Here is a 20,673-nt window from a genome sequence, read left to right as displayed (position 1 = left end):
TTTTATTTAAACATCATTTTAATTGTTAAAACATATGATCTGACCAGGGCAACTTCTTCTTCCTTCTCTTTTCTCCTCCTATATTATTTATTTACTTATTTTATACTGATAATTTTAATTTTATATTATTATGTTTGTAACTCAGTGTATTTTTTGTATTTTTGTATTTAATGGTAATTTATTATGTTCTATTCTATTTCAATGTATTTTATTGTGTTGTAAGCCGCCCTGAGGCTTCGGCAAGGGGCGGTATAGAAATGTAATAATAATAATAATAATAATAATAATAATAATAATAATAATAATAATAATAATAATAATGGGAATTAAGGTTCAGAAGTTGCAGATCCCTGCCCTAGGCCTTCAGCTTATTCCAGCCAGTCTGACTGTTGGACCCTCCAGTATACAAAGGCTCGTAAGATGACCTTCACTTGCAGTATGTCTTTCTGAGCACTGGCTCGTTCTTATATCCTTCAGTCCTGTCTTCTGGTTGGTCTTTCCCTTTTGATTCCCTCTTGGTTTTGAGTTTTAGTTCACGGCTCCTCCCTCAAACAGTTACTCACAGCCCACCCATGGCACTTATACAGAAAAGCTCTTCAAGTTTGTAATTTCTGCAGTCAGGAAAACAGTTTTCAGATGAAAAGGTTTAAGTTCAAGGAATAGAAACACAAAAAGGAACACTTACCAAACAGGATTAAAAAGAAAGGCATCTACCACACCTGTATATTTAATCTATGCAAGTCCTGCCTGTACTTGATGGATGCTGTGATAGCTTCCTTGAAAAAGTTTCATTTTTCTTGCATAGTGAAAATGGTGCACGCATACATGGAAATAGTCTGCCTCATCTTCTGCTAATAGATGGAGACTGGTTTGAAGTTTTTAAAATCCAATTTTAAAAATCGACTTGAGAGACAGCCTATGCAAATAGGACATTACCTGGTTATGCATGTAGCACTCTCTACTTGGATCTCATTTTCTTATGGCTAGGTAAGTTCCTGCTCATGTGTCAGCAGGAAATCTTAAGATCTCTAGCAACTCTACCGGAATTTTTGTGAAAATTAATGGTTCAGGTATCTTTAAGAGTAGCCTCCAGTGAGAGAGTTATCTGTGGAGAGATGAGTCCAGAAGGCTAGAAAGGAATCTCATAGTAAGAAGATCTGTCTGTGAATAGGGCAGTTTCCAGAAGGAAGGCTTAGTTTATACTCGAGAAGAAGAACATTTGCTATGTTCCTAAAATAAATTACTGTCCTTGCTGAAAATTCTGTTCTCTCTGCTCTGACTGAGCTGCTGGAGTAGGTCAAAAAGCTACATAACACATCTCCCCTTAATGCAATTTTTCCTGAGCAAAAACTCAATCAGGTGCTGCTTGGGAAAGGGAACCATAGGTGCCTGAAGCCATTTGTCACTCTGACAGAGTTCATTTGCATTGCCCACAAGGTGTCATTAAACCTGCTGGGTAATAAATATGGCTGTAGTTAAAAACATGCTGTAAAGTGATATACCAGATTATAAGGCATCATGGCCTCTAACACATCACAAAATGTAATTACCTTGATCTTAAACACATTTACTTGACTCATTTCCAGAACTGTGGGCTTGTCATGTTTTATACTAACGGAGAAACGGCATGGTGTAGCTAGAATTAAGCCAAAGAAGAGTTTAGTTTGATTGTGTTTGCTGTGGGCTCACTGGTGTTTTCTGCAAACACTGCTGTTCTCTTGCATCCAGGGAAAATAAGGAAGCACCACCTGTTCTCGAAGCATCTCCTTAAATAAAGATTTTAGGAACTGTCACTCCACCAAAAATGAGTAACAATTGAAGATCTCTTTCCCAGAAGAAGAATAAATCCTGATAGTCATGGATAATCACCTGAATACAGGGGGGAAAGTTAAGGTTATTCCCAAGAAACATATGCAGGGTAGTGGCCAATTTGTATTACCTTCTAATAGCTTCTAATATTATTTGTTTAAGGTTTTACAGACCATTCTCTCAGCACATACAGTTTACAAATAGTTATTTCATCTGATGTGGGACACCAGCTATTATAATGAATGGCAGTGGTATGCTTATATTCTGGCTTGTGATACTCCTTGATCCTGTAGAGGATCGGCAATTAGTTCGAAGCCTCCAGTTCCTCCAGTCTTAGGAGGCTGAATTCTTCTCCTCTTCTTTGCCTGGATTAACTATTTCTATTAGGGATGCAAGATGTGCAATTGCTGTTTTTCCAACCTGAATCTGAGTTAAGACATTCCTACAATAGATTCAGGTCTCAGGTTTGTGGGGAGGTAACTTCTAGCACAGCTTTGCTTAAGATCGTAGCTGTCTTCGCTACCCGAAATGTCAAACCATATCAGCTCATTTTCAAGGTAAATAGCCGTGCTTCCCTTACTGTCCCTTTCCCTACCTTTCACCCTGTTCTATTGTGTGTTTCTGCATGTTGTAGAAACACCATACAATTGACAGGCGGGGTCCCCCAGGGCTCTATCCTGGGGCCAATCCTGTTTAATCTTTTCATAAATGACATGGAAGAAGGGGTGAACAGTCTGCTGATCAAATTTGCAGACACTAAAACTGGAGCAGTAGCCACAACTGAGGAGCAGGTACGGACTGTGGATCTGGATGGACTATGAAAGTAGGCAGGAGACAACAGGATGGCGTTCAATGTGGATAAGTGCAAGGTCTTGCACTTGGGGCACAGGAATATGTGTCATAAGTACAGGTCAGGTAACAAGGTCAGGTGCAGGTCAGGTGACAAGTGGCTGGAGAGCAGCACTTGTGAAAGGGACCTCGGGGTACTGGTTGACTGCAGGCTAAACATGAGTCAGTAGTGTGATGCAGTGGTCAAGAGGGCAAACGCCACCCTTGGTTGCATAGCCAGAAGTGTGGCTTCTAGATCGAGAGAAGTATTACTACCACTCTATACGACTCTGGTGCACCCGCAACTGGAGTATTGTGCTCAGTTTTGGGCCCCTCATTACAGAAAGGATATAGCGAGGTTGGAGTCAGTGCAGCGTAGGGCCACAAGGTTGGTGGCCATTTTGCAGGGGATGGGGTATGAGGCGAGACTGAGGGAACTGGGTCTCTTCAGCCTGGAGGAGACTCAGAGGGGATATGTTGGCAACATACAGGTATGTGAGGGGATGTCACACGGAGATGGGTAGAGACCTGTTCTCCCCTGCAGAGGAAGGCAGGACGTGCTCCAACGGAGCAAAGCTCAGGGAGCCAAGGTTCCATTTGGATGCCAGGAAGCATTTCCTGACAGTTAGGACCCCGAGGGTGTGGAATGGGCTTCCACGAGAGGTCGTTGAGGCCCCATTGGTGAGGGTGTTCAAAGACAGGCTGGACATGCACATGGTGGGCATGTCGTGAGTGGAGCTCGCTGGTGCCGGAGGTCAGACTAGATGGCCCGGGAGGCTCCTTCTGACTCGCTCTGTTTCTATTACAGGCAAGCAGTATAAACATTAGTAATGTTCATAAACTATTGTTACTAAAACTGAATGTTGAATATTGTGTGTTTGGAATAAGGAGCAAACTTTTAAAACTAAATGATGTTGGCTTAAAATGCCCTAGAGTTTTAGAAATGACCTTATATTTGAGGACAGGAGGAGACATTTTGATGCATGCTTATGCAGAAGTAAGCGCTACTTAGTTCACTGTGGTCTATTCCAAGTGGTCTTTGGGACTAAACCCAAAGGGTGTTTTCACAAGCAAGGCTAAATACATGATTAAAGTACATGATCTATGATTGTTATAGATGCAGGATACTAGATACAGAGCCAATATAAATTCAGTTGTACTTCAGCCAATGATTTATATCCAAATTTCAGGTAAAGGACTAACAAAAGCCTATTTAAACATGTCTTGTGACATGGCCCAAAACTTGTTGGTCAGATGTTCTAGCCAACTACACACAGTAGGGAAAGCTTCAAGAGGACGGGAATGATTCCCCCTTCAATCAGTGCTAAAACATTTATACTCCATTAATTTTATTGCAGTTATCTATTGCTTATGTCACCGGAAATTGTGCTCTTTTAACAGTAAGAAAATAGCAACAATAGCAAAATTAATCATTCTAACAGTCCAGCTCTGAGAAACATGCAGGCCAGTTGTGCAAACAGAAAACTATCTGGAGGGAAAATTCTGTTTTACTGAAAATCATGCACATTTCAAGGAACATCTATTCATCATAGGAAAGAACCAATGTACTTGTCTCTGTATGAACCAAACATTACGAAATCCATTTGTACTTGGCTTTCATTCTAATACTTTCCTTCCAGCTTTCCTTTTACACTAGTTGTTCCTATACTGTTAAGTTATTTTATATACATACAATTCTCTTGGTAAAAGTGTTCAGTGCAAATGATTGTTTCATTTATTGACAACGCTTTTGGCTGGGTAATCATATGTAGAATTATTTAAAAGGTACATACAAGAACCTTTTGAGATTCTTTTATTTCGTGGCTATTGCATTATGTTTCTGCTATATTTTGCTGGTTCACACCTAAACTCTAACCAAGATTTGATGCTACATGATGAGCCTTATAGTGGCATAGTCCCTTTTTGCCCTTTTCTCCGCTTTCACCACACTTAATTAATTTCTTCTTGGTTTGTAGCCAGTCATAATATACCATTATATATGATCCAGAAAATTGTGTTTTGTGCATGTCCTGCAAATCAGGAAGTAGGGTTTCTGGTTCAGATGTAATGGCAAACTATGGTCTTACATAAACCCAGAAATAACTCAAAATCAGCAGTTCACATTTGGAAACTAGGAGTGTGCAAGTACAGGGTTTATTCCCATAATGCAAAGCTGTAACTTGGAGCTGCACGTGAAGCAGCCCAGTGTTCTTTGTATTTTGTTATTAGTGTTGTTTTATTTTTTTGAAAATAAAAAATATTTTTTGGAAAAGTGACAGTACAGAACATTGTTCTCTTAAATTTGACATTTCAACACTCTGACCTTGCATTAGACAGTAAGGGGTTTCTATCAATGCAACAGCATCTGCTGCCTTCAGAATTTATATCTATCTTAGTGTGTGTCTATCTCACTTGAATTCAGAGTATTCTACCTACATTAGTTCAGTGATCTTTGCCACAGGTAGGTCAGTATTTTAAACTCATACTGGGGACAGAATATTGAGGTTGAGGAGTATAGTGGATTGCCTATGAAGTTCATAACAAGTGCAAGATCTGAACCAAGGACTTTGCAATTCAGCACTTTGTCTTCTAGCTGTATCCACTGCACAGAACCCAGGGACATTCTAAACTTGACTGCAAATACACATTATATTTGCTTCATAGATTACTTAATGGCTTGAGGGTAAAAGGACCACACCAAAAAAGTTGCCTGGTGGGGCCATTAAGTATCCCATTGACTAACAGTATGGTTGTTTTATTTTACTTACTTTATTTACTGGGTGGCTCTCCTGACAAATGGAACAAAAGGCTAATTTGCCAAACATAAAGACCCTATTAAGATGCAGCAAAGTGGTCACATTTTAGCATTTTAAAAATTTTGGCTCAGAAAACAGAGAAAACAGCAACCTTAGACATTGATCCGACTTTTACTTATGGAAAGCCTCCAATTCCAAGTTTAACTAACAGAATGTAAGGTTCAGTTCAATGGGAATGCCTGTAACTCTCCAGGCTCCAAACATGCAGAGTGGAAGCAGCACAGAGACAAAGCAGGTAGATATGGCTGATCTTGGCTGTCTAACTGTGGCATGTCAGATCAGGAGGAAAGGATGTTGAGGAGCAGCCAGAATATGGCCTATCTTGGCAGCACTGATATCCTCTTTTCCATGTTCCCTAAGCCATTCCCCAAAGCTGCTTTGATGACTTCCAAGAGGCAGTGTGAATCTTTTCTGCACTGGCTGCAACGGGTGGGGAGAAGAATCTGAACACAGATCTAGTGTCGGAGCTCTTTTCTAACGTTAGACCTTAGAAAGTGAAAAATCCTATGGCTCTTTGGGTGTTGTCTGGGGGCCAAAGGATTGCTCTGTTAATTAGCCAATATAAGCAAGGATTCAGACAGAGTGATCAAATTTGTCATTTCTGGCCTTGAAATTAATGAGCAGTGGATCTGCTCATGATCAATGGAATTGAGGCATGGCAAACTTAATTTTCAAGAAAAAAACATACTATGTGATTTTTTCCAGAAGTTAGGTGTTGCCCAGTGAGAGAGACAACCATAGGATCTCTTGCATTAGAAATGCTGTCTGTTGTAAATACTGTTTTGATTTGTTCCCTTCTAGAGGATTATGCCCAGTTGTGTAACATTCCAGTTCCTGGATCTCGGAGGCCATATGGACAAGATGCGTTGGTTGACTTAGAGGAAGAACGCTACACTCCAGAAGCTAACCCATACTTTGTGGAAGACCGTAAGTGACCTTTACTTCATAATATGGAGAAACCATAAATTGGATTCTCCCTTGTATTAAAAAATGCCCACTAGTTCAGATTCTAACATTTTCATTTGCTCTGCTTACGTGTTGTGGTATTGTTTTGTGTTTCCTGACAGATGTTCTTATCAGAATACAAGAAAAACATGTTGTAATAGACCATTGATTCATCTGATCTAGCACTCTGTTCACATGGTGACAAACCAGCTGCCCACAGGATCCTTGAACAGAATGGGTACAAGAATTCCACCTGCTCAAACTCCTCAGCAGCTGGTGTATGCAGACATGCTGCCTCTGAGAACAAACACAACACATAGTCAGCAAGGCTAGTGGCCCTTGCTAACCTTCTCCTCCATGAATTTGCCTGTTCTCCTTTGAAACCATCCAAATTGGTGGCCATCTACTTCCTGATATTTGAGTCAGGAGCTCCTATACAAGTTCAAGTGGACCCCACTGTTAAATTTACTGTGTGCTCTACTTCTGCATGTGTATAGGCCTGGGACAGAGCTGAGTAGAATCTGTCCGTCTAGCATTCATGGACTTCCTCTCATGGTCAGCCCAGTCTTAGAAAGCAAGTCAAGAGGAAGTCTGCAAATCCTTCTGGAACGAAAGTGGCACAGCTGGTGGGCTGCTTCTGTATCACTTGCAGCAGTACAAATAAAGGCTGCTGCACACAGCGCAAAAGAGGAACATTGCTTGCCCAGCATTTGTGTGGCATTCTGTTCCTGACTCAGGGCCACAACAAAATGGGCTGGGCATTCTCACCCCCAAGACAGATTCCTCACACATCCCTCCATGTGTGTATAACACTCACATGGGACTGGTTGATGAGTTTCATCCCAGTGTGACCTGTGGATGCTTAGGGCCATGCTGTGGTGGGTGATTTCACTGTCTTGCAACCACTGACTGCTTCCACATCACTTCTTCGTTGCAAATCAGTCCTGCCTTGGGCCTTTGTTGTTGTTGTTGTTGTTGTTGTTGCAACATTCAAACCTACAAACAACCCAAAGTTTTTAACCATGCTTTCTAATTGAGATAAATCTCTAGGTTGTTCATCTTTCAGCAACCCAGAGTTCTGGGTTCAGAGATGGAGGCAACAAACCAGGAACAGTTTCTCGGTTGTTTGCTAAACCAGATGCAAAGCAGAAGTTGCAAAGCAGTTTGCTTTATTCCTACTGCCCAGATTAATCATACATGAGTTTGCTGTGGGTATGCACGCACACACAAAAAATAGGCATCATGTGAGAACTGGGTCTGCCAACAGACAAATACCTGTGCACAGAAGTCTTCTCTAACCTGATGGCCTCAACATGTTTTGTTCCACATCCCCAGTCAGCTCCAGCCAGTGGTCAGGAACCTCAGGAGGTTACAGTCCAAGGCAGGTTTGGAGCATAAAAGGATGCTTGTGTTTTTCAGGACCATGAAAGTTGAATGTGCTACATTTTCAGCTCTTGAGATAGGTTGCAAGAAAGCAGGTGCCTGTGAGAAGAATGCCTTGATTTCAGGATGACAGGATCAGTGGGGAGGCTCAGATGTAGGCCCCAGAAGCACTGATGGGGGGCAGTGATGGCACTCGTGAAAGTTGACTGTGGAAGGCAAGCTGGGAAAGCATGTCATGAGATAGTGGAAGGTATTTTAGATATGAACCTTTCCTGCCCTTCCACATCACAACTGGCAGCTTTTCCATAGCTTTGTTCAGGTGTGTCTTCTGGGACTGTGCTACACAGGAAGTTTGGTTTTCTGAGCCACATGAAGCCCCCACATAATAGGTTGGCTCACTGGACAGGTACAGAGATTAAGGGTGGATCCATGTGCATTTCTAGACAGGAAAAAAGGCCTACAGCTTCCAGCATGCCCCAGCCAGATATGGGAGTTGTAGGCTTTTCTTTGTTTCTAAACTTGCAGCTTAAGATAACCATTCTTGAGATGCTTGGCCCCAGAAACATGGCCCTGCCTTTCACATACACTGAAAAGAGTATTTCTTTCAAAGTAGAGACGATGTACTTGGAAATAAACTCTTTCCCACAGTGCACAATTAACCTGTTGAATTTGTGGGCACAAAATGCAGCACGCACAGTCGTTGGACAAAAGGTTTAGGTAAATGCCTAACAAATAGTTTCAGTGATGATTTCAAGCCATAGGAGCCTGAAAAAGTACTTTGCATGTTCAAAATAACATTTTCTATATCTTGGAGAAGTTTTGTGGGGCATCTGAAGAGGGGTTCTGGATCTAAAGACAAAAAGAAGAGTCTTGTGTGAATCACGGGCCTGTTCTAGCGTGTCATTTGCTGCTGATGGAAGCTGCACTGTCTTCATCTATATGTGTTGAGAGGGCAGAAATGAATCGGAAGATTCCTTTCAAGATATTTTTAAATCCACCTTTTAGTTAATCCATTCCAGACTAGTCCGCAGCTTGGCTAGACAGAAAATAACTGGTAAGAGAAGAGGTAGGGGGTAAGCCTGCCACACTGGGACCTACTTGGGGAAGACACAGATTCTTTTATCTGGCCAGGGTCCTCTTTCCTTCCATTCACAACTTTGGACCCGACTGTGGAAGGAATGCTGTGTAAAGGAAGAGAAATGTTGCTTCTTTTTCCCACAAGGTATTTAGCAAGAAGTAGCAAGACTGGCATGTCCTATCAGTGAGGTACTAAAATACCTGGGCACTGAGCAAGCCTGTTGTTTATGCAACCACCTTGTGGATACACATGGCTTGATGATCCAGAGTGAGTGAATGCAAGTGCTCCATGATGCTGTTCCTATACACAAAGGATGCAAGAGGAAGTTATCATAATAAGGAGATAGAATTGGATGCAAAAGGTAGCATGAGGCATTTCAGATCTTTTAAAACATGTAAATAGTTCAGAGGAACAATATCACAAAAACTACAAATTTAAACAGGGTATATTTGAAGAAGTGGTGACTGTACCTTGCAAATTTTTAGTCTGAAGTCTGAAATAAGCAGTGCTCAACAACAACAAAAATTGTATTATTTGGGTTTATATGTATTTATTGGGTTTTGACTTGTTAGCCATCCAGAGACCTGCAACGTATTGGACAGGGTAAAAAATACCTAAATAAATAAAATAAAAAAGTGGTGATTCCAGCTGTGCTTTGCCTGTTATGTCCCTGTTTTGTTGGGTCACTTTCCCATTACATTTTGTTAACATGTCATATTGCATAAAAGAAAGCAAAAGAAAAATAAATAACGCTAAGCAGGACAAGAGGAATTGTAAAGTCTTTCATATATTTCATTCCCTTCAGTAGAAGCCAACCTAATGATTTCATCTCTGCTGAATGTTGAACAAACTCAGTCGACTTACACAAAGTTGCATAAGGTCCAGCCACTTCAGTGTCATATGATTTTAATTAAGCAGAACAGCTCTCTGAGCTCAACTATAGCTAAATGGTAACATTGTGCATGAAATACGGGAAGAAATGCTGGTGTAATCACCAGGGCAAAAGGGAATTTGTTACAGGGTGAGTGGGGGAATAAATACATTACCTGATGGTATCACAAGGCCGTTCAATAGAAATATGTCAGGCTGAGGCGGCTCTCTCTCCACTTTTCCAGCAAGTAGGGCCCTCAAAATGCCTTAGAAGTGGAAATAAATCCTTCTAGTCCATCATCTAAGGAGTCCTGGACAGGGGGATGAACCTGATGGCCTTACTGGCCCCTTCCAAGTTTATTATTCTGTGATTTTATGACTTGTTGCTGGTGCAGTGTCTCACCATGGTTTATGTGGGTATTTTGCAAGAAGCATAGAAGTCTCTCATTTATGCAGGAGATGTTCAAAAGCACCTTGCTCTTCTTTATCTAGCAGTGTTTTTCATCATTAACATCTTGTAGAACAGTATCACACAAGCTCACAGTCTAACTGAACACACCCATTCTTTTCATGTATTGTGGCAGTTAGGAATGGTCTTAGTATATTGCCTTAATGCAACACCATTCACTAAAATCATTTTTGTATTCTTATACTATAGTTTGCAGTTATTTTTACTTTGAAAAGAAATGCAGTGGTATTCATGCACAACCTAGAAGGATAAGTACATTCTCAGATACATTATTAATTTCTGTACCATTTACTTCACTAATCAGCTGCATATTTCTGTAATAGGTTTGTTTATCTTAAGCTGCACTATCTCTTGCTTATTAGATAAGGCTTATTCCACCAAAAGTGCCATCTTCTCCCTGAGAAATTAATAGGTTTGTCTTCACGGGTGCCCTAGAAATCACTGCCATTTCAGAGAAAAGAGCTCTCTTCAAAAATTATCTCTTTCTCGATAGCAAAATAATAACACAGAATTGATCTCTTTTTGTTTAGCCAGCAGACGCATCCCTTCAGTGTTTCCCCAGATATTCCTTGATTGTACTTGACTGCCATCTGCAGTTCTCTTTAATTATTGTTTCTAGAAATCACCTACCATTTTATAAATTATACTTCTGCTAGAACTATGTATTACAAAGAAAACATGCAGTGCCTTTAAACATGCCATTTCTTTTTAACTTCAGGAGTGTCTCATTAACATTTCTTTTTAGTCTGCACAAGTTTCTTCTTACTAACGTCAGCACTTCAGATATTTGTGCAAGTTTATCGGTGTACCTCAAGGATAACATCGCAGTTTGTGATTGGCCCTAGAGCAGTTATCAGTTTGTCTGACCAGGTGCAAATACAAGCTGGCCAGTACCAAAGGTCTTTATTTTAGGCTGAAGAAAGATGGATTAAGATATTTGTGATGTAATGAATTAAGTTCCTATAGTGCTTGAACGAGATCGCTTGTATTTTGTATCTTTTCTGCCCAGGTTTCCCAAACAGCTTTGAGGAGTTACAAGCAGAAGAATGTGGCATTCTGAATGGATGTGAAAACGGGCGCTGTGTAAGGGTTCAGGAAGGGTATACCTGTGACTGTTTTGATGGCTATCATCTGGACATGGCCAAAATGACATGTGTTGGTAAGAGTGTATTTCAATATTTTGTATTCTGACTGTTTGCATAGTTTGCCAGACATAGGAGAATGACAAGGCATCTCTGAATGTAGGCATCAGATATGTTAAGTGTTTCTGAACCCTGTGGTCCAGGAGGATATTCCACTGCTTATGACTCACTGAAATTAATGGGAATCCTGTAAGAGTACCTGATTGGTAGCTCATGCTCTTCTGAGCAAGGTTTACATAAAATGAAAGAGTGTTCTGGTGGATGGCACTACAAATACACAGGCAGCCAAACATTAATCTCCCACCCTGTTTACATGGCTGGGGACCCACTGCAACCCATCTTGTTGCCTTCCACCTTGTGGGGCACTTTTTAAATGTATTTGTGTGCAAGATGGAAGATCAGAAGAAGACAGAAAGTCTTTCGGTTTTGTACAGATTGAGAAGAAGGGCTAGTGGACAGGTCATCGCTGACTGTTCCTTCACAACATCTGCTGCTTTACCAACTGATTTTGCTTGCTTTTTCTTCCAGATGTGAATGAATGTGATGAACTGAACAACAGAATGTCTCTCTGCAAAAACGCCAAGTGCATTAACACTGAAGGATCATACAAGTGTTTGTGCCTCCCTGGTTTTGTCCCCTCAGACAAGCCCAACTACTGCACACCCCTGAACTCAGACACAGATAGTGAACTGGAGTAAGAGAAGCAGTGGCTGCCGTGTAACTTTAAGCCCATATACTCTGCACTGTATAAAGAAAAGGAAGAGAGAAGCATATTTAACTTGAGTCAAGGATACTCCTAATCCAGAGGTTGGATGCACATGGAAGAAAGCAATAAAACGTGTCTTCTTAAAAGTGAATGGTGATGGTTTAATATACATCATCTTCACCAAAGCAACAGACCAAAAGGACACATTTCCTGAATGGAAGAAGTAATTAAGTATACCGTGTGTTCATAAATAAAATTCATGAGAATAAGCAAAATGTGCTGTTATTTTGAACAGAATGGTGGATTTTGTTTCTGTTTTTCTTTTTTACTATTGCTTGGTTTATTTGGCATTTAATTAGTTGTGAAAATATTTTATAGTACTTTTTATTTAGCAGTTCTTTGCCTACAGTTCCTTTGGAAGCTTTTCCTCCTTTGATACAGATATTGTAATACAAGCAATTTTCTAACCGTGGTTATACACAAAATAATGCTCGTCTTTGTCTGGAACATTGGCCAGTGACTTTTTAAAAATTGCTCAACGTCTGCCCTGTGGAGCAGGTACTGTTCTTTAAAATAATGTACAGTTCATGGGGAGAGATCCTTTGTATTCATTTTGTATTCCATGTGGCCTTTTACTGCACTTAACATGCCTTAGAACCTGCCTTGCCAAGTTTCAAAGCTGCTAGAGGATGACCATTGGATATCTTTTGTAAACTGCAACAAAAGATCTGAGCTCCTGTTTGTATTGTAATGTGTAAATTGAACACAGATTGTGTACTGGTTACCCTAACATATTAAAGCTGTATATTAAAACTCAATAAAATCTACTGTTTTTTAGAAAAGAGATGTGTACTAGTTCTAAGACTTTCCCTCATTTCTTTCCATTTGTTTTTATTGCACTTAAGCTTGTGTTTCATAATGTAGATACTTATTCAGGACCAAAGCACATACCTTTTGTTTGCTCACAACACTTCCCAGACTGTGGCAAATTTAGCTGCTGTGTAGTTCTGTTGGGATTAAAAGGTGGGGTACATCTATTTTTAATAGAGAAATTTGCTTCACCTTCCACAAGGAAAAAGTTACATCTGTCACTGCACAATTGTAAGTGAGGCTGTTCTAGGCTATACAACCTCCATTTAATTAAACTGGTTTTCCTTCTGAATAGCATGGATAGGATTTCACAATATGTATTTGGACTTCATTTCAAATACATATATGCTTAGAGTTGCTACCCTGAGTGCTACACACACACATTAGGGGGTGGGGGGGAGGTAACCTTCTCTAGACTTCTTTTGACAAATCAATGCAAAGTCAAAATATGGATAGCAAAGAGCCTGGAATACTGGCCAATAGCTTTTAAAATGTGTTAAATGTCTGCTTTGCAGACCAAACTTTGTTTAAAGGATTAAAAAAGAGAGAGCAAGAAATTCTTTGTTTTGCATTCCACATGGCCTTTTACTGCACCGAACATACCTTAGACTCCAGGTTTCAAAATAGCTAACAGCTATTTTATTCCTGCTTGTATTATAACAGCAGACTATGATACTTGAGCTGAAAAAGGATACTGGTTCATATTAGGATTCCAGAACTACACCTAGATATACCCAAAAATCCATACAGAGAAGAGGCTATTTTTTTCTTTCTTATCAGGATTGCATTTATGATTAGTTTGGCCGGACGCAGTGGTGACAATGTTCCTATTATATACATGAATTCTGTTTAATCATTACTATTGGATGCTACTTTAAAGTATCTAAACATGAGCATAAGAACTGAAATCCTATGCATATCTATTCATTGGGTTGGTGGGACTTAACCCCACGTAAGTATATATAGGATTGCAGAGAAAAACAGTTTTATATAGAAGAACATGGAGCTAAATCTGATCATAATAAGGTTGATGTCTCAATAGGCATGTGTAGAGTTGTGCTGCATATCATATGTAAAGAAACTGGAAGACTGTGCCACAGTTTAACAAACTCTTACGAAGCCTGTTGAACTGTTGATTTTATACTGAATATTCTTGCCAACTTTTCAAAGTACTTATCTTGGATATCTTGGAGATTGTGGAAAATCTCCATAGAGATTGAGAATTTGGAAATTTAAATTGAGGCTTGCTATAAATATCTGCCAAACCCTGGCAGCCTCCCTAGATATTCTGGAGAAAGCTCAGCTACTTCTTACATCTCCCATGCCAGTCTCCCCAGTACCATCTAGCGGAAGCAGCGCATCTTGTGGCAACACTCTACTGAATATTTCATTGCCTCAGTCCAATTCATTAGCTGCCACTTGCTGGCATCAGGGAACCAATGGAGCTCATGGACAAGGCTTGGGTTGGCAGGTGCCCCACCTCCCTTTTAATTGCACATGAAATCTCTTTTGTGTGACTTCTGCACAGTACTGTAGTGTGAGAACAACACAGTCAGGAAAGATATATGGTATATTGCCAACTGCATCATTTCTGTTTGTATCATTATGGCAGGCATGCCATATGACTTTATCTCAAGGCCAAAATTGGACAAAAGTTGCCCAAAATACCAGCATATATTAGCTTGGAGCCTTTACGACCATTAACTAAGCCTTACAAGGAGTATTTCAACCTTTTGGAATAGGGGAGAGTCATGGGCAACTGCCAAATGATTGACAGCCAGGGAGGAGGGACCATGATCAGGGGGAGGGGCAGGGCTCTCCAGGAAATCCCAGAGGGTCAGCACTCCTATACCATGGAATGCAGGGATCACATGATCAAAATGTTCTGCCATTTCCATGTTATTTTCCTCCCTGTGCAAAAGTAGCTGATTTGAACAAGAAGTTCTAGCATAGCTTTCTCACTGACGTGTTAATTTTTGGGTTTTTTTTAATCTGTAGTTGAGTTTGGCTGAGAAATGGTGGTTGACCGTTTGTTACCCTCTGCTTGTTGCAGGAAGGGAAGGATACTGTTGGAGACACTCCACCTGTCCAGGTGGTGAGAAGTCCCAAGCCACAGTACCCACCAGGGCCTTACTGGTGTTTTGCAGTATTTCTGTTTACTTACAGATACACGAGTTGAGAGCAGGTAGAGGGAGCCATGGCTTAAAACACTGGTCCCACATCAGCTATACAGGGAGCCAACCAGCACCCTAAAAAGCTGTCAACCAATATTCAAAACTTGAGGTCACCCGCTCTGACTGAAAGTTCAAACTTCACACTCTGCTTTTGTTTCTTTGCATAGAGAAAGGAAGCCTTAGGTGGAGAAGAGAGAGGTGCCTGCCCCCATCGCTTGCTAGTTTTCCCTTTTCCAAACAGGATTCTGTGTGGGAATCAATGGGAAATACTATTCTCAGGTGACAAAGGATGTGCCCAACCATACCTGGCCCCAGTAGCCCTCTTTTATCCAAAATACAATTTCAAAACAATACAGATATGAGCAATCTCCCTCCATCTAAGCAAAATGTTTTTGGAAAAGGGGTGCGGGGTACTCCTCAAGAACAGAAACATTTGGAAGCAACAGAAGGGGAAATTAAAAATAATGTATATTACCACAATATCAGAAATGTGATGCTTCAAAAAGCCAGGCTAGAAGTGATATGGGAGCTCATGATCTCTTGTAGTTACACTTAGAGTTCAAACAGCCTGGGTGGAGGAGACCTGAATTGTACTGGGACTGTGGCAGTAGGAAAGGGGAGTTTACGGCCCTTGCTCCATGCCATCTTCCTGAACAAGATCCCCCAAGCTCCTATTTTAGTCTAGGAAGCAAAAGGTAGTTATTTTGGAATCTTTCTTTTTCCATGAGGGGCAAATAGGGGTGTGGGTGGTAGCGGCAATGATTAAAGCCCCACATTTCACCCACATTACAGCCACAATCCAAGTTTGACCACTACACCTGTTGCACCTGTTTTAAAAACCTGCAGGATCCTGTTTGTGGATTTCATGCATCACATATAATTTGCCCTACAAGCAGCTTCATCTCTAGCTGGTAGCTAAGGTTATTTGCACAACCCTGGGGTGAAATCATTAGAAGCCTTGGTCCTCCATGTTTCTGTTTTGATTATGCAAGAGATTTAGGCAGGTTAAACCAACAGGGGATCTTCCCTTGGTACTGTAGAGATGGGATGCCCTAGGAACCTCTCGCAGAAAATTATGAACTGTTCAATGAACTGTAATTGCTAGGATTCTTGAGGAGAAAGCCATGGCAACCAAACTAGACAACCAGTTAATGGGCTTCTCTGCATGAGCATTTTAATCTGCCTGTTTACTGAAGCTCCTGCTTCCAGATTCCCTGTGGGATTAAGATCACAGTGGCACTGCAGTATAGCAGCACTGCGGAAATACATGTGCTCCTCCTGGTGTGGTTTCCAGATAATCAACACCTCTGTACTAGGCATTTATTGTGCACTCCGAATTTCTTATTCACGGTAGATCACAGTGTTTGACATGATGTTATCATCCTCCAGTTTGTTCCCCTTGCTTTCCAATAATTTCTGCAGCTTGTTTTTAGAGCAAGGAATGTGTAGTATTATCTGGAAACAGAAGAATGAACCAGAAGTACCGCAGCTCTGCTACACTACTCTGCCACCTTGTGGTTATGTAATGGAGCCTCCAGAAAGACAAAAATCTCTGCAGGGGCAGAGAAACATATATAAAGGCATTGATCTTAATCCCTCAAAGAATCTAGAAGCAGAAGCTTTAGTAAAGTGGTGGGTTAAAAGCTTCACATGGAAAAGTCTAACACTGGACTGTCCTCCATTCAAAAAGACCCTGCAGAAATTGTTGTATAGCACCAAAGGGTCCTTGGAGGATGACAATCTTGTGCAAAGTGGCCACAAACTATCATGAAGGAGGCATCAAGAGTGCAGAATAAACGCTTTGTGCAGCAAAGCCATACACAACAGTTTTTATGCTACCAATGGCTTTTTAGCAGATGAGGTGCTACATAAATCTTAATAATAAACATATATTAATGGAAGATAGACATAAATTCCATTCTTCCTATGACATTGTACTTTTGGCTGTTACATATGACTGTTATTGGTGTCTATATCATCATCATCGTCATCAAATAAACACCACATCACACCTGAAAGGAGGACACATGGAAGAGGACTTGTATTTGCATCACATCCTCTCCACTCCCCCGACCAAAGGTCAATACAACATGGAATGAAAATATGACAATGGATTGTATAACGTGTCCGCCACCCCTTCACAAGCCCCTTGTAGTGATATTTGCAAAACAATAGCCAGGGTTTTTTCCCCTCTCACGCCTCCAAATTGTTCTCTAGCCAGCTGGAAAGGTGACCTAATGTGAGAGACACAGCTGGAAAAAAGCAGAGTACTGGGTTGATTACTTTTCCAGCCTTTATAGTTTTAGCATTGTGAAAAGGACCCTCTAAAAGTGCAACCAGTACAGAAATGCCTGCCTGAGTTTTCCAGGAACCTGGCCTGGCCAGACCTGTAATCTGAGATGTGGTATGCTCGTTGACTTTTATTGGCTTCCTCCGGTGCTGGTCATGATGGCTTGATGCGAACCTTCCTAGCACACTCTTGGATATGGAGGAAGGCAAGCAGGAGAAGAATAGGCATTCATGTCAGCTACATATGTTTTAGGTTTAGTTATGTTAGGATACAGGGGAAAATAGGTTGTGCTAAAGTCCAAAAAGAATTTATGATTTTATGCCGTGCCTGACAAAACTTGAGTGCTTCCACACAAGGCTTTTTTGTGCAATCACCATGCCAGATTCACCGTCTGGATCTTGAGCAATTTAGTGTATATGTGTTTCAAGAACTATGTTATAGCATATTATTTTAAGTGTTCAGTATCCCCACTGGAGTTTCTGGCTCCTTTCATAATCAAGGTAAAAATACTAGCAATTATCTGTAATTCAAGAAATGGATGGCATTGATAGTTTATGAAAAAAACAGACCCTGGTGCAGAATCTGCAGAAACTGGTAGGTCCAAGCCCTGTACATTGAATGAGCTGCAAAGTTTAACTCAATCTTTAAATGGTGAATAAAAAAACAGGGAGCATTGCTGCACAAAGGAAATGAGGGCCTGAGATATATATTTTCAAGCACTGCCTTTAGGTGTCACTGGAGTCTGATATTAAATTACAGCATTCCCACTCTAGGCAATTTCAGACATGTTCAATGCTATTTCTTCACAGAGAGGCATTCTGTGTCCAGAAGCCACAGTTAGCATCACATTTGGGCTAAAGAAACACCTGTCAACCTTCTGCATACCAGAAGATCAGCAGGTTGTGGCTGGTGGCTTCTGGTATTTGACATCCACTTGAAACTGGGGTTTGAAAAATCTTGGGGTGGCAGCAGCAAGAATTCTACCACATCTCCAAGTCTACATTCATTCATCACAGTTATTAGACTTACAAAGAAAACATATCAGACGCTTCAAGATGTGTAAATGGGATGGGGGCAACTATGGTTCCTCAACGCTTAGAAGTTTTCACTTTCAGGAAGGACCAGATCTTACACAGACTCCTCTTCCCCACTCATGTTCATGGCTTAATTTAAGGTTTAGTCCTGGACGTATTGCTATATCTTCCCACTTCCCTGAACAATAAGAATGGAAAGTTGCATCAGGCAGCACTACCTTTGATGGACAAACTGCTGAAGACTTATGACCAAAGACTGTCTGTTTTCAGTGCGGAAGTGGGCAAGCAGGCGGGGGGGCGGGGCAGCATGCTCACCCACTCCTGCACAGTAACAATTACCCAGATCTCTCTCTGCGACATCAAACTGCTTATTTTGCAACTGTACACCCAGAGAGACATCACTCCAAACTCTACCAGCTTTTTCCTTGCAAAAACTTGTCCAGTGCAGTGCGATCACAGCCCTGGGATCTTTCAAAAGCAGGAGCACTGGGGTGAGTGGTAACTGCAGGGCCTTCCTTTTGCATGCAAGTAAACAAGGTGACATTGAGGGTTTCCAGTTTGACTGTTGCCATAGGGGGAGGCCTTCTCATCTGGACCCTCCATAAAATGTCATGCACTTGACAAGGTATTTGCACAATAAGAGCCTCCTCTGGAGGCACCCGTGGTCCCATCCAAGGGAATCCACTACCAAACTCACAACGTCATGTTCTTTGTGCCAGAACTCAAGCCTGGTCTAGAAGGCACAGTCATGAAAAGAGCACCTTTCAACACAGGCAGAGCAGCTTGTTCCCCACACGGAAGCACTAACTAACCCTTTGCCTCAAGGCCTCCTAGTGGAGCAAACTTGCTTGAGTTTCAGGATGTTTCACTTAGAAACTACATTCTGCTTGCAAGGGGAACAGGGATAATTAGAAAAGGAGAGGAGAGACAAATCATGAATTCCAGGAGTGCTTGTGTGCCCTGGACTCACTCTGTGAGCCAAACCTGTTGAAAACAGGCACGCGGAGCCTCCTGCAGCATGCATGACCAGGCCGGCCATCGTACCTGCATCTTAAGAACCTAAAGCGAGTCACTCGTTGCACATGGCACCTTTCCAAGTGAGGCCGGCCTGCTGTGACTTCCCTGTTTCTTTTTATATCACACATTAGTTGCTGCCCAGTGATCAGCACAGCTACAGGTTCCTGGCCCAGAAGGGCTCAGCTGAAGCAATGGCTTTTCTTTCTTTTGGCAATCAAGTCATTTTCATTTCCCGATCATAAATGACATACAAAATGCAGCTATGGTTGCAGGCTGAGCATGTCAAAAGTGTGCCACGGTAATGGAATTTAAGGTGATTGGCCTTAGTTTTGGTCCATGGTGCAGAAAGAGGGAGGGTGCTGGTAGCTCTAACTAGTGTACTACTTTCCCATCTTTGGGCCTTGGAATTTACAGATTGTTTATCTGTCAACATCCTGGAAAAAAATCCTACAGGGAAGGGGTGTTTGGTTTTTTTCCAGGATGCAGGGGCAAAGTACATCCTCTGGGCAGTATCTACTATTGCCCAAGACCAAATGCTCCATGCAATGGGAACCTAGTGACTCCTGAAGAAACCAAAAATGTATTAAAACATTCACTTCTGGAAAGGGGCAAGCCAGCGTAGTTTGCTGAACTATCCCATTCTAAAAAGAGCATTTGGACTCGTTTCAATGTTGGTCCCCCAAGCACAAAAGATGGAGTGGAGTTGCCATATAGTTGCAGTACTGCATGTCCTAACTTTGTGGAACCACAAGGCATTCTGGGGAATAAAAATGACAGCCTGCTGCAGTCCTGCATTTAACTTTGAAGCATTCCCAATCACCCAAATATTTTAATTGCTGATAATAAATATCACAAGTATCACAGGTGCAGGGGGAGGTGTCCATGAGTGCTGTGGGGTTGTGGGCATCATGTTGCCTGCCATTTATTCTGTGTACAACACCATAGACACTTCCTCCTACACCCAGGCACTTGTGACACACCCTACTGGTACTTGCGATCTGTGCAGCTATGTTTATGTGGGTATATTTATATAGGTACATGCAGAATCTACAGCCACAGAAACAGCTGGTAAAGACTTCCTCCATTCTCCACATGTCAAAACCCCATTTTTACTGCCTGTGGGTGACTCTGTTTGTAATCCATGTGCCAAAAACCAAATCTACCACCCAATGGCAGAAAGACATGTCTGCATGCACATTTGATCTTTGACCTATGTCCAGCTCACCAAAGCTTCCATCACAG

At 41.4% G+C, this 20,673-nt stretch overlaps 1 protein-coding gene across 13 annotated transcripts in view; it reads left to right on the top strand.

Moving 5' to 3' along the window:
• Positions 1–12,888, top strand: part of LTBP1 (latent transforming growth factor beta binding protein 1) — a 242,920-nt gene extending 230,032 nt beyond the window's left edge. For all 13 annotated transcript variants that reach the window (XM_044451089.1, XM_044451347.1, XM_044451264.1 and 10 more), the window contains 3 exons: positions 6,255–6,380; positions 11,208–11,357; positions 11,869–12,888. In XM_044451089.1, the coding sequence (XP_044307024.1) occupies positions 6,255–6,380; positions 11,208–11,357; positions 11,869–12,038 (446 nt within the window). In that variant the 3' untranslated portion in view covers positions 12,039–12,888. The remainder of the gene's footprint in view (positions 1–6,254; positions 6,381–11,207; positions 11,358–11,868) is intronic.
• The last annotated feature ends 7,785 nt before the right edge of the window (positions 12,889–20,673 follow it).

Source organism: Varanus komodoensis, unplaced genomic scaffold (assembly GCF_004798865.1).
Source record: "Varanus komodoensis strain SLA01 unplaced genomic scaffold, ASM479886v1 scaffold1, whole genome shotgun sequence".
Classification (NCBI taxonomy): domain Eukaryota; kingdom Metazoa; phylum Chordata; class Lepidosauria; order Squamata; family Varanidae; genus Varanus; species Varanus komodoensis.
Note: the sequence above shows the minus strand (reverse complement) of the source record. Positions and strands in the feature narration are given on the sequence as shown.